We start from the raw sequence: 14,592 nt of genomic DNA on the forward strand, positions 1-14,592 counted from the left end.
AAGGGGATGACAGAGGATGAGATGGTTGGATGGCATCACCAACTTAATGGACATGAGTTTGAGTAAACTCCAGGAGTTGGTGATGGACAGGGAGGCCTGGTGTGGTGCAGTCCATGAGGTCTCGAAGAGTCAGACACGACTGAGCGACTGAACTGAACTGAAACTTTATAGGTGATTTTTGCTTCTTTCTAAATTTTCTGTTTTTATAATGAACTTGGATTATAGTGTCATAGATTAGCTTTTGCCTTTGCATTATGGTTGATCTTAATAGATTAAGTAATTTAAGATAGTTCTGTAAAAAAAAATATTTCTGAATCTTTACAAAGCCATATCCACAAAAATAATTCCAATGATGTGAGCAGGAGTACTTTGTCACCTCTTAACTGAATAGACTGAAGTTACCAGATTTGTCCAAAATATTCCCACACTGATAAATCAAATCACAGAAATAAGGCATATTTAAGGTAGCTAGAATATATATATATATATCCCTCCTTTCATGTGGACACAGAGATATACATATACTCACTTCACAATTGTCTCGATGTTTTGAAAATTTTCCGTATATATATAAACTACATATTTAAAAAATTCAAGCAATATAACAATAGGTGTATCTATGGCTGTATCTCTAACCCTAATTTCAAATTGAGGAATTCTACATTCAGTTTTATTGGTTTCTATCTTTTAATTTTAAATTAAGTCACTATTAAATTTTCCCATTTGGATTTTTCCATTATCTCAACAAAAACTGTCCCTTGAAACTGAAGTAGATGCATAGACACAAACAGGTTCTTCTTTCAAAATAATTATTTGAACAACAGCTACATAACAGACAAGAAGTCCAGTATATCTTCTGAGGATTCTTATTCCTGCAACAATCTAAGAATCTTGTTCAAACAAAAGAAGTCTTCCTCTGATTTTAAGAGGCTATTGGAGTTTGCTCAGACTAAATCTACTGCTATTGATGACTGATACATGATATTGACTGAAACTTAGCCCCCTACCATGTCTATTTTGTAACTGTGTCTGGAGTGTGTCCGCAGCATGTATTTTTGTAGGACCCTTCTCAAGGCCCCCATGACCTCTTTATTCCTCAGGCTGTAGATAAGGGGGTTCAGGGCTGGCGTGACCATCGTGTAGAAGACAGAGATGATGTTGTCTTGCTTGGGGCTGTGCAGGGAACTGGGCAGAACATACATGAATGTGGCAGCTCCATAGAACATCCCGACCACAGTCAGGTGGGAAGAGCAGGTGACCAGAGCTTTCTGTCTCCCTTCACTTGAAGGCATGTGGAGCACAGTAAGTAGGATTACTGAATAGGAGACAAGTATAGCAACAAAAGAGGGAATCAGAAAGGTCACACCCATCACATACACCATGAGTTCATATCTGGAAGTATCTGCACAGGCCAACTTCAACAGAGGTGGGATCTCACAGAGCAGGTGGCTGATCTCCCGGGACATGCAGAAAGAGAAGTGCATGATATACACAGTATGACCTAAAGCATTCAGGAATGCCAGGACCCAGGGTGTGGCCACCATGAGCCAGCAGACCCTCGGCCTCATGAGGACCATGTAGTTCAGAGGATGACAAATGGCCACATACCTGTCATAGGCCATGAAGGCCAGTAGGAGGTCCTCTCCACCACCGAGGGTCAGTACCAGGAACACCTGAAGGGCACAGCCCCCAAAGGAGATGGTGTTTTCACTGAGCAGAAAATCCACAATGGCCTTGGGAGCGACAACAGATGTGAAGAGGAGGTCCATGAGAGAGAGCTGCCTGAGCAGGAGGTACATGGGCACATGGAGCTGGGCATCCATTGTGATGGCCACGAGCAGCAGACCATTGCTGGTGAGGGCCAGCGTGTACAGGACCGTGATTGTAGCACAGAGCAGCTCAGGAGACCCACTGTCGTTCAGAATCCCCATCAATATGAAGCCACTTCCCAGGGTGGAGTTCCAAGGCTCCATTCTTGTGTTGTTTCTTTAGTTGCCTGGAAACAAATGGATCCTTGGTGAATTTTTGTCATGATAGTCTCATAGTTTTATACCATCAGAGTTCCCATAGGATGGCCAACATGAATCCAGTGAGATGATGCCTTTCCCACTGGTAACTGATTTTTTCTCTTAATCTCTCAGTTTCTGACTTTTTAAATTATATCTTGATAAACAAAAAGCCCATCTAATTGGAGAATAAACATTACTATAAGAGCTAAACATTAAGAGATAACCACATGAGGATTATTCAGGACATCAAACCTGAACATGTATCTCCCTAGAAAGTCAAATCATCTCTTTCACAACAATAAAGAAATATTCTACTACACATGCTCCTGATTTTTTATGGTACCTATGTTTTAAGTAGAATGTTAATCAATAATTTATATACCCAGTCAGTGTTCTGCATAAGTCTTTTTTTTTTTTGATTTTCTGAAACAGGCAGGGAAATGTGATTTCAATAACGCACCTCAATATACTTCTCCACATAACTTGTGTTATTCATCCTACCTTCTCACTTTTGCTTAGACTCAGATCCCCATTCTCCCTTTGACAGGGCTAGGGTATCCACACTGGATTGAATGGCCACACAGAAGGAGAAGAGCTCTGGATCTGGAAATGGCTCTTGGAGTGTTGCACCCAATCTCAGGGAGAAAACAGAGAGCCAGGCACCTAAGAATGACAGGAATCTGTGTCGCTCAGCATGGGAACTGGGTAGATAAGTCCAGTTTTGAACACAGTGAAGCATATTTCTAAAAATCACTTTCCTCTATTGTGTCCTATATTTTGACGTTTCACTAATTGCCATCAACCTCTACAAGGTCCACAGAATTTTGATGGTAAAAGGTATTATGGCATATCACAGACCTTTCATCTACTCTTAAATGTTCCTTTGGAGGCATTTATTGTAATGTAGGTGCCAACACTTTTATCAAAGGTCAGCAAAGTCTATGGAGTTTAAAAACAGGTCCTGAGGCTTCCAGCAGGAAGCAGATACCCTGGTCTGGGATATAACTTAGAATCTTACAGCAGACTGTCAGATTCACCAATTCCTCTTCATGTTTAGAAAACCAAGAATATAGGAGTTTGGGAAGGGGTACAGACCAAAGCAACATAGAACTTGGAAGTCAGAGTAGCTGAAGTTCTTATGTGTGCACTGGGCTCCATCTCTCAACTCAGCATTCCTAGAAGCTGCACACTTTCCTGGAAGTGAGACAACACCCTTACTGTGGGAAGCCAGCTTCCTGAGCACACGGTCTGGCCTGGAGATAGTCTGAGTCAAGGAAGTTCCAGTAGAAATGGAGAAGGAAGATAGACACTTTCTAGCAATATTCAGTTAGTTTTTTGCTAAGTTGAGTTAGAAGTCTGAGGTATCTGACCAAGGTAGGTGTCAGGCTTATTCTGTTCCTTCAATTCTTCTGGATGTCTTCTCTGGAAAAGCAAAAAATGCAGAAAGAACATCAATACAGTTCTTGGAGAGTTTCTATGAAACAAGAAGATAGCTTTCCTGTTCTCATGCCTGTGGAGAATTACAAGAAGCTGCTTCTCTCACACAGTTCCCCAAGTAGGAGGCCCATCTAGCTCTGGAGCATTTGTCTGACTGGGTTGGTGGGTACCAATGCTCAGACTTTCATTTACTCTTGCTGGGGAGTGGGAGAAAAATGAAAGCAGTGGGAATCTGGAGGAAGTAGATATTAATTAGAATGGCTGTTCAAAGAAGACACTGCAATGACTGACCTCACTGTCTCTGGAGCCAACACTAAGCTCCTGGGGGAGGCTGCTTGGTTTCCTCACCCATGACCCCACTTCTCTACTCTATTCTACCCCTGTGTTCAGAAGGACTTAGCCTCTCAGCTGAAATGACCTCCCCTGGAAATGTTGGTCCAGGACACAGGGTGGGAATCAACCCCTTTGGGCCTGTTTCCTGGTCCTGTCTCCCTGCACTCTTCTCTCACTAAATGAGCTTGGAGGCCCCGGGTTTCTATGTCACCTAAGGCAGGCACTGATGGTGCATTTCCAAACTACTGACTGAACTGAGCAGGAAGCAAAGGTCACTTTCATGGTCACCAGTCCTCTGCAGCAAATTTAAGGCGGGTTTTGGGGGCATCTATAGCATCTTGCTTCCCATCTCCACTCCCCTGGCCTCCTGACAAAAGATTAATCTCCAAAACAGACAATCAGTTCAGGCAGCTCAGTATCAGACAAACAAACAATCCACTCAAAAAGTGGGCAGATGACCTAAACAGACATTTCTCCAAAGAAGACTCACAGATGGCTAATAAATACATGAAAAAAAAATATTCAACATCACTTATTATTAGAGAAATGCAAACCAAAACTACAATGAGGTTATCAACTCACACCAGTCAGAATGGTAATCATCAAAAATATCTACAAACAATAAATGCTAGAGAGGGTGTGGAGAAAGAGTAACCCTCTTGCACTGTTGGTGGGAATATAAATTGATACAGCTGAAGGAGGAAACAGACAGAGCTGGACTCCATCTTAGACCAGGCTGCGAACATTAGGCTACACACATGGTCACCCTCCCAATGGACTCTGAACTTTGTGCCCAGTGTCTACAGAAATGGCATACCAATGGAAAACCAGACCCCCAGATAAAAAAGCCTCAGGACTTGTATTTGGACTCTCCGTTGCCTAAAAGAATATGCTAATTATCTCTGTAGCAGAACAAAGTGGTAAATTCCATTATGTTTATCAGGATATGACCACAGGCCTATTGATAAATATCCACTGTTTATCTAGTCTTGTGACACATGAATCATGGGTTAACTTTGATTGTATCTCTCTTTTACCTTGTCCAGACTAGTTTCAAGGAATCTGGGGAGGTGGGTTTGAGCAAGTACACTTAGAGTATATAATAAGGTTTTCACAAAAACTGGTCAGGGTCCTTGGCTAACAGGAGAATCTGCCTTGGGCCCACCAGTGTAATAAACTGCACTCCACTATCTGCATTGTCCTTCTGAGTGAGTTTGTTTCCCGGAACGCGTGGCTACAAAAGTTGTCCACCAACAACTCTCCCGGAGTTTACTCAAGTCCATCGAGTCCAAGATGCCATCCAACCATCTCATCCCACCTCTGTCGTCCCCTTCTCCTCCCACATTAAATCTTTCCTGGCATCAGGGTCTTTTCAAATGAGTCAGTTCTTCGCATCAGGTGGCCAAAGTATTGGAGTTACAGCTTCAGCATCAGTCCTTCCAATGAATATTCAGGACTGATTTCCTTTAGGATGGACTGGTTGGATCTCCTTGCAATCCAAGGGACTCTCAAGAGTCTTCTCCAACACCACAGTTCAAAAGCATCAATTCTTCGGCTCTCAGCTTTCTTTATAATCGAACTCTCACATCCATACATGACTACTGGAAAAAACCATAGATTTGACTAGACAGATCTTTCCTGGCAAAGTAATGACTCGGCATTTTAATATGCTGTCTAGATTGGTCATAACTTTTCTTCCAAGGAGTAAGCATCTTTTTATTTTATGGCTGCAGTCACCATTTGCAGTGATTTTGGAGCACAAAAAAATAGTCTCTCACTGTTTCCATAGTTTCCCCATCTATTTGCCATGAAGTGATGGGACCAGATGCCACAATCTTAGTTTTCTGAATGCTGAGTTTTAAGCAAACTTTTTCACTCTCCTCTTCCACTTTCATCAAGAGGCTCTTTAGTTCCTCTTCCCTTTGTGCCATGAAGTTGGTGTCATCCGCATATCTGAGGTTATTGGTATTTCTCCCAGCAATCTTGATTCCAGCTTGTGCCTCCTCCAGCCCAGCATTTCTCATGATCTACTCTGCATAGTAGTTAAATAAGCAGGATGACAATATACAGCCTTGACGTACTCTTTTCCTGATTTGGAACCAGTCTGTTATTACATGTCCAGTTCTAACTGTTGCTTCCTGACCTGCATACAGATTTCGCAGGAGGCAGGTCAGGTGGTCTGGTATTCCCATCTCTTGAAGAATTTTCCACAGTTTATTGTGATCCACACAGTCAAAGGCTTTGGCACAGTCAATAAAGCAGAAGTAGATATTTTTCTGGAACTCTCTTGCTTTTTCCATGATCCAGCGGATGTTGGCAATTTGATCTCTGGTTCCTCTGCCTTTTCTAAAACCAGCTTGAACATCTGGAAGTGCACAGTTCACGTACTGTTGAAGCCTGGCTTGGAGAATTTTGAGCATTACTTTGCTAGCGTGTGAGATAAGTGCAGTTGTGCTGGAGTTTGAGCATTCTTTGGCATTGCCTTTCTTTGGGATTGGAATGAAAACTGACCTTTTCCAGTCCTTTGGCCACTGCTGAGTTTTCCAAATTTGCTGGCATATTGAGTGCAGCACTTTCACAGCACCATCTTTTAGGATATGAAAGAGCTCAACTGGAATTCCATCACCTCCACTAGCTTTGTTTGCAGTGATGCTTCCTAAAGCCCACTTGACTTTTCATTCCAAGAAGTCTGGCTCTAGGTGAGTGATCACACCATTGTGATTATCTGGGTCGTGAAGAACTTTTTAATATAGTTCTTCTGTGTATTCTTGCCACCTGTTCTTAATATCTTTTGCTTCTGCTTCTGTTGCTGCTGCTGCTAAGTCGCTTCAGTCGTGTCTGACCCTGTGCGACCCCATAGATGGCAGCCCACCAGGCTCCCCTGTCCCTGGGATTCTCCAGGCAAAAACACTGGAGTGGGTTGCCATTTCCTTCTCCAATGCATGAAAGTGAAAAGGGAAAGTGAAGTCGCTCAGTCGTGTCCGATTCTTAGAGACCCCATGGACTGCAGCCTACCAAGCTCCTCCATCCATAGGATTTTCCAGGCAAGAGTACTGGAGTGGGGTGCCATTGCCTTCTTTATCTGCTTCTGTTAGGTCCATACCATTTCTGTCCTTTACTGTGCCCATCTTGGCATGAAATGTTCTCTTTGTATTGTTGTAGCCACGCGTTCTAGGAAACAAACTCACTTAGAAGGACAATGCAGATAGTGGAGTGCAGTTTATTATACCAGCAGGCCTAAGGCAGAGTCTCCTCTTAGCCAAGGACCCTGACCAGTTTTTGTGAAAACCTTATATACCCTAAGTGTATGGCTCAAACCCACCTCCCCAGATTCTCTGAAACTAGTCTGAACAAAGGAAAAGAAAGATACAAAGTTAACCTGTGATTCGTATGCCTTAAGCCAGGTAGTTAACAGTGGGCAATTATCAATAGGCCTGTGGTCATACCCCAATAAGCATAAATGAATTTATGATTCTATTCGGTTACATAGATAATTAGGGTATTATTTTAGGCGACAGAGAGTCTAGGTACTGAAAGGTTGTTGTTGAATCACGCGAATACACCAGGATTCTTGGCGCCCGGAGGAGAAGAATTCAATCCGGGGCCAGAGACGAGGCTTGATCGCTCAGAGCTTTTGTGTAATAAAGTTTTATTAAAGCATAAAGGAGATAGAGAAAGCTTCTGACATAGGCATCAGAAGGGGGCAGAAAGAGCACCCCCTTGCTAGTCTTCAGCTGGATGTTATATAGTCACTAGCAGTCTGTTAATGAAAGAAAGGAATGTCTTATAATTTAGAATGGCACCAAATGGTTTATCTTGGGCCATAAAATAACTAACTTGAATCTTAAAGAAGGGCAGACCACCATACAAATAGTTTCATTTACATAGATTAGGGGAACAATATCTGAGTATAACATACTGGTTTGTCAAGTAGGTTCTGGGCCAAGAGGCGGAACCGACTTGGAGACCGAGTTTGGGGTAAAGGCGTAGTACATTAGCATGGCTTAAGACAAACATTTCCATAAGAAAAAGGCATTGGTTATCTCTAGGCTCAAGAATAGCTAACTTCAGGGAAACCAGGTGTCATTATGGCAACACAGTATTTTAAGAGAAACCTCTCTTTAAATTTGTATAGAGAAGGAAAAAAATGTTAGTTTGTTTCCTCCTGCCGCTTAAGAGAGATAAAAATGTCTGACACTTGCAGGCTATTTCCTCCATTTGGAGACCCCTCTCTCCTTGGGGACCCCTAGATTTCCTATCAATCTGCCTAGGAAATGACTCTCTCAGTACCAGCCCTGGGGCTCTTCAACCTGGGGCTCTTCAACCTGGGGGCTCTGATTATCCATTTTGTATGTCGTTTCCATAGATACAGGGCATATAGATTAAATTCCACAGTCCGGCTCAAAATGGAGGCCTGCTTTCAAGATGGAACCTGTTCTTTCTGTTTCCTCCTTCAGCATCTCTGATTTGCTTGAAGAGATCTCTAGTCTTTCCCATTCTATTGTACCCTCTATTTCTTTGCATTGATCACTGAGGAAGTCTTTCGTATCCCTCCTTGCTATTCTTTGGAACTCTGCATTCAAATGGGTGTATCTTTCCTTTTCTCCTTTGCCTTTCTCTTTTTTTTCTTTTCACAGCTATTTGTAAGTCCTCCTCAGAAAACCATTTTGCCTTTTTGCACTTCTTTTTTTGGGTGATGATCTTGATCCCTGCCTCCTGTACAATGTTACGAGCCCCCATCCATAGTTCTTCAGACACTCTGTCTATCAGATCTAATCCCTTGAATCTATTTGCCACTTCCACTATATAATCATAAGGGATTTGATTTAGGTCATACCTGAATGGTCTAGTGGTTTTCCCTACTTTCTTCAATTTCAGTCTGAATTTGGCAATAAGGAGTTCATGATCCGAGCCACCATCAGCTCCCGGTCTTACTTTTGCTGACTAGATAGAGCTTCTCCATCTTTGGCTGCAAAGAATATAATCAATCTGATTTCATTGTTGACCATCTGGTGAGGTCCACACGTAGAGTCCTCTCTTGTGTTGTTGGAAGAGGGTGTTTGCTATGACCAGTGCGTTCTCTTGGCAAAACTCTATTAGCCTTTGCCCTGCTTCATGCTGTACTCCAATGCCAAATTTGCCTCTTACTCCAGGTATTTCTTACCTTCCTACTTTTACATTCCAGTCCCCTATAATGAAAAGGACATCTTTTGGGGGTGTTAGTTCTAGAAGGTCTTGTAGGTCTTCATAGAATCATTCAACTTCAGCTTCTTCAGCATTACTGGTCCCGGCATAGACTTGTATTATTGTGATACTGAATGGTTTGCCTTGGAAACGAACAGAGATCATTCTGTCGTTTTTGAGATTGCATCCAAGTACTGCATTTCCGTCTCTTTTGTTGACTGTGATGGCCGCTCCGTTTCTTCTAAGGGATTCTTGTCCACAGTAGTAGGCAAGAATCACCAGTAGGATTCATGGTCATCTTAGTTAAATTCACCCATTCCAGTCCATTTTAGCTTGCTGATTCCTATGTTGACGTTCACTCTTGCCATCTCCTGTTTGACCACTTCCAATTTGCCTTGATTCATGGACCTGACATTCCGGGTTCCTATGCAATATTGCTCTTTACAGCATCAGGCTTTACTTCTGTCACCCATCACATCCACAACTGAGTGTTGTTTTTGCTCTGGATCTGTCTTTTCATTCTTCCTGGAGTTTTTTCTCCACTGATCTCCAATAGCATATAGGGCACCAACCAATCTGGGGAGTTCACCTTTCAGTGTCCTATCCTTTTGCCTTTTCATACTGTTCATGGGGTTCTCAAGGCAAGAACACTGAAGTGGTTTGCCATTCCCTTCTCCAGTGGACCACGTTTGGTCAGAACTCTCTACCACGATCCGTCTTGAGTGTTGCTACATGGCATGGCTCATAGTTTCACTGAGTTAGACAAGGCTGTGGTCCATGTGATCAGATTAGTTAGTTTCCTGTGACTCTGGTTTTTAGTCTGTCTGCCCTCTGATTGAGAAGGATAAGGGGCTTATGGAAGCTTTCTGATGGTAGAGACTGACTGAGGGAGAGTTCAGTTCAGATCAGTCACTCAGTCGTGACCAACTCTTTGCCACCCCATGAACTGCAGCACGCCAGGCCTCCCTGTCCATCACCAACGCCCAGAGTTCACTCAAACTCATGTCCATCGAGTTGGTGATGCCAACCAGCCATCTCATCCTCTGTCGTCCCCTTCTCCTTCTGCTCCCAATCCCTCCCAGCATCAGAGACTTTTCCAATGAGTCAGCTCTTTGCATGAGGTGGCCAAAGTACCAGAGTTGCAGCTTTAGCAACATTCCTTTCAAAGAAAACCCAACACTGATCTCCTTTAGAATGGACTGGTTGGATCTCCTTGCAGCCCAAGGGATTCTCAAGAGTCTTCTCCAACACCACAGTTCAAAAGCATCAATTCTTTGGCGCTCAGCTTTCTTCACAGTCCAACACTCACATCCATACATGACCACTGAGAAAACCACGTGCTTGAATAGACGGACCTTTGTTGGCAAAGTAATGTCTCTGCTTTTCAATATGCTATCTAGGTTGGTCATAACTTTCCTTCGAAGGAGTAAGCGTCTTTTAATTTCATGGCTGCAATCACCACCTGCAGTGATTTTGGAGCCCCCCAAAAATAAAGTCTGCCACTGTTTGCACTATTTCCCCATCTATTTCCCATGAAGTGATGGGACCAGATGCCATGATCTTCGTTTTCTGAATGTTGAGGTTTAAGCCAACTTTTTCACTCTCCTCTTTCACTTTCATCAAGAGGCTTTTTAGTTCCTCTTCACTTTTTGCCATAAGGGTGGTGTCATCTGCATATCTGAGGTTATTGATACTTCTCCCAGCAATCTTGATTCCAGCTTGGGCTTCTTCCAGCCCAGTGTTTCTCATGATGTACTCTGTGTATAAGTTAAATAACCAGGGTGACAATATACAGCCTTGACGTACTCCTTTCCTGATTTGGAACCAGTCTATTGTTCCATGTCCAGTTCTAACTGTTGCTTCCTAATCTGCATATAGGTTTCTCAAGAGGCAGGTCAAGTGGTCTAGTATTCCCATCTCTTTCAGAATTTTCCACAGTTTATTGTGATTCACACAGTCGAAGGCTTTGGCATAGTCAATAAAGCAGAAATAGATGTTTTTGGAACTCTCTTGCTTTTTTGAAGATCCAGCAGATGTTGGAAATTTGATCTCTGGTTCCTTTGCCTTTTCTAAAATCAGCTTGAACATCTGGAAGTGCACAATTCACATATTGCTGAAGCCTGGCTTGGAGAATTTTGAGCATTACTTTACCAGTGTGTGAGATGAGTGCAACTGTGTGGCAGTTTGAGCATTCTTTGGCGTTGCCTTTCTTTGGGATTGGAATGAAAACTGACCTTTTCTAGTCCTGTGGCTACTGCTGAGGTTTCCAAATTTGCTGGCATATTGAGTTCAGCACTTTCACAGCATCACCTTTCAGGATTTGAAGTAGCTCAACTGGAATTGTATCACCTCCACTAGCTTTGTTCATAGTGATGCTTTCTAAGGCCCACTTGACTTCACATTCCAGGATGTCTGGCTCTAGGTCAGTGATCACACCATCGTGATTATCTGGGTCATGAAGCTCTTTTTTCTACAGTTCTTCTGTGTATTCTTGCCACCTCTTCTTAATATCTTCTGCTTCTGTCAGGTCCATATCATTTCTGTTCTTTATCGAGCCCATCTTTGCATGAAATGTTCCCTTGGTATCGCTAATGTTCTTGGAGAGATCACTAGTCCTTCCCATTCTGTTGTTTTCCTCTATTTCTTTGCATTGATTACTGAAGAAGGCTTTCTTATCTTTCCTTGCTATTCTTTGGAACTCTGCATTCAGATGCTTATATCTTTCCTTTTCTCCTTTGCTTTTCACTTCTCGTCTTTTCACAGCTATTTGTAAGGCCTCCCCAGACCGCCATTTTGCTTTTTCACATTTCTTTTCCATGGGGATGGTCTTGATCCCTGTCTCCTGTACCATGTCACGAACTTCCATCCATAGTTCATCAGGCACTCTATCTATCAGATCTAGGCCCTTAAATCTATTTCTCACTTCCACTGTATAATCATAAGGGATTTGATTTAGGTCATACCTGAATGGTCTATTGGTTTTCCCTACTTTCTTCAATTTCAGTCTGAATTTGGCAATAAGGAGTTCATGATCTGAGCCACAGTCAGCTCCTGGTCTTGTTTTTGCTGACTGTATAGAGCTTCTCCATCTTTGGCTGCAAAGAATATAATCAATCTGATTTCGTTTTTGACCATCTGGTGATGGCTATGTGTAGAGTCTTCTCTTGTGTTGTTGGAAGAGGGTGTTTGCTATGACCAGTGCGTTCTCTTGGCAAAACTCTATTAGCCTTTGCCCTGCTTCATTCCATATTCCAAGGCCAAACTTGCCTGTTACTCCAGGTGTTTTTTGACTTCCTACTTTTGCATTCCAGTCCCCTATAATGAAAAACACATCTTTTTTGGGTGTTAGTTCTAAAAGGTCTTGTAGGTCTTCATAGAACCGTTCAAATTCTGTTTCTTCAGCGTTACTGGTTGGGGCATAGACTTGGATTACTGTGATATTGAATGGTTTGCTTTGGAAATGAACAGAGATCATTCTGTCGTTTTTGAGATTGCATCCAAATACTGCATTTTTTACTCTTTTTTTTTTTGACCATAATGGCTACTCCATTTCTTCTAAGGGATTCCTGCCAGCAGTAGTAGATATAATGGTCATCTGAGCTAAATTTACACATTCCAGTCCATATCAGTTCGCTGATTCCTAGAATGTCGACATTCACTCTTGCCATCTCCTGTTTGACCACTTCCAATTTGCCTTGATTCATGGACCCTAGATTCATGGACCCTTCCAGGTTCCTTGCAATATTGCATTTTACAGCATCGGACCTTGCTTCTATCACCAGTCACATCCACAACTGGGTATTGTTTTTGCTTTGGCTCCATCCTTCATTCTTTCTGGAGTTATTTCTCCACTGATCTCCAGTAGCATATTGGGCACCTACTGACCTGGGGAGTTCCTTTTTCAGTATCTTATCCTTTTGCCTTTTTATACTGTTCATGGGGTTCTCAAGGCAAGAATACTGAAGTGGTTTGCCATTCCCTTCTCCAGTGGACCACATTCTGTCTGATCTCTCCACCATGACCGGCCCGTCTTGGGTGGCCCCACAGGGCATGGCTTAGTGTTGAGTTAGACAAGGCTGTGGTCCGTGTGATTAGATTGACTAATTTTCTTTGATTATGGTTTCAATGTGTCTGCCCTCTGATGCCCTCTCACAACACCTACCATCTTACTTGGTTTCTCTTACCTTGGACATGGGGTATCTCTTCACGGCTGCTCCAGCAAAGCGCAGCCACTGCTCCTTACCTTGGACAAGGGGTATCTCCTCACTGCCGCCCCTCCTGACCTTGAACGTGGAGTAGCTCCTCCATGTTCTGATGGGGAAACTGGGTCTTATTCAGATGGGCAGGGCCAGGCTCATTAAATCTTTAATCCAATTTTCTATTGATGGGTGAGGTTGTTTTCCTTCCCTGTTATTTACCTGGGGCCAAACTGTGGTGGAGGCAGTGAAGATAATGGCGACCTCCTTCAAAAGGTCCCATATACGCTCTGCTACACTCCATGCCCCCAACCCTGCAGCAGGCCACTGCTGACCTATGCCTCCACTAGAGACTCCTGGGCACCCATGGGCAAGTCTGGGTCAGGCTCTTGTGTGGTCACTGCTCCTTTCTCCTGGGTCCTGGTGCCCACTAGGTTCTGTTTGTTCCCTCCAAAAGTCTGTTTCCCCAGTCCTGTGTAAGTTCTGGTGGCTCTATGCTGGGGTTAATGGCGACCTCCTCCAAGAGTGCTTATGTCATACCCAGGTCTGTGGCACCCAGAGCCCCTGCCCCTGTGGCAGGCCACTGCTAGCCTGTACCTCCACAGGAGACATTCCAACACAGTTCTGTCTCAGTCTCTGTGGGATCTCTGGCTCCTGGTGTGCACAAGGTTTATTTGAGCCCTCTGAGCATCTCTGGTATGTATGAGGTTTGATTCTAAATGTGTTTTTGCCCTTCTTACCATCTTGCTGGTGCTACTGCTTTGCCTTTGGATGTGGGGTATCTTTTCTCAGCCGCTGCTCCAGTGCTGTGCTGTATAATCACTTCCACTGTATCATAAGGGCTTCTCTGATAGCTCAGTTGGTAAAGAATCCGCCTGCAATGCAGGAACCTCGGTTCAATTGCTGGGTCGAGAAGACCCACTGGAGAAGGGATAGGCTACCCACTCCAATATTCTTGGGCTTCCCTTGTGGCTCAGCTGGTAAAGAATCTCCTTGACATGCGGGAGACCTGGGTTCAATCCCTGGGTTGGGAAGATCCCCTCGAGAAGGGAAAGGCTACCCAGTCCAGTATTCTGGCCTGAAGAATTCTATCGATTGTACAATCCATGGGGTCACAAAGAGTTGGACACAATCAGTCCCATCACTTCATAACAAATAGATGGGAAAACAATGGAAACAGTGACAGACTTATTTTGGGGGGGTTCCAAAATCACTGCAGATGGTGACTGCAGCCATGAAATTAAAAGACGCTTACTCCTTGGAAGAAAAGTTATGACCAACCTAGACAGAATATTAAAAAGCAGAGACACTACTTTGCCAACAAAGGTCCGTCTAGTCAAAGCTTTGGTTTTTCCAGTAGTCACGTATGGATGTGAGAGTTGGGCTATATAAAGAAAGCTGAGTGCCGAAGAATTGATGCTTTTAAACTGTGA

At 43.3% G+C, this 14,592-nt stretch overlaps 1 protein-coding gene across 1 annotated transcript; it reads right to left on the bottom strand.

The window, feature by feature from the left end:
* Nucleotides 1-995: 995 nt before the first annotated feature.
* On the bottom strand, nucleotides 996-13,291 carry LOC129627753 (olfactory receptor 2AG1-like). Its single transcript, XM_055547282.1, has 2 exons — nucleotides 13,148-13,291; nucleotides 996-1,996 (listed from the first exon to the last, which is right to left on the bottom strand). Exon 2 carries the CDS (start codon nucleotides 1,971-1,973, stop codon nucleotides 996-998), a length of 978 nt encoding a protein of 325 aa, XP_055403257.1. The 5' UTR covers nucleotides 1,974-1,996; nucleotides 13,148-13,291.
* Nucleotides 13,292-14,592: the final 1,301 nt, after the last annotated feature.

This window comes from Bubalus kerabau, chromosome 15 (assembly GCF_029407905.1).
Source record: "Bubalus kerabau isolate K-KA32 ecotype Philippines breed swamp buffalo chromosome 15, PCC_UOA_SB_1v2, whole genome shotgun sequence".
NCBI classification, from domain to species: domain Eukaryota; kingdom Metazoa; phylum Chordata; class Mammalia; order Artiodactyla; family Bovidae; genus Bubalus; species Bubalus kerabau.

Excerpts from the sequence above, each read along its gene's own strand:
- LOC129627753 (XM_055547282.1), bottom strand. The coding sequence starts at position 1,973 with ATGGAGCCTTGGAACTCCACCCTGGGAAGTGGCTTCATATTGATGGGG.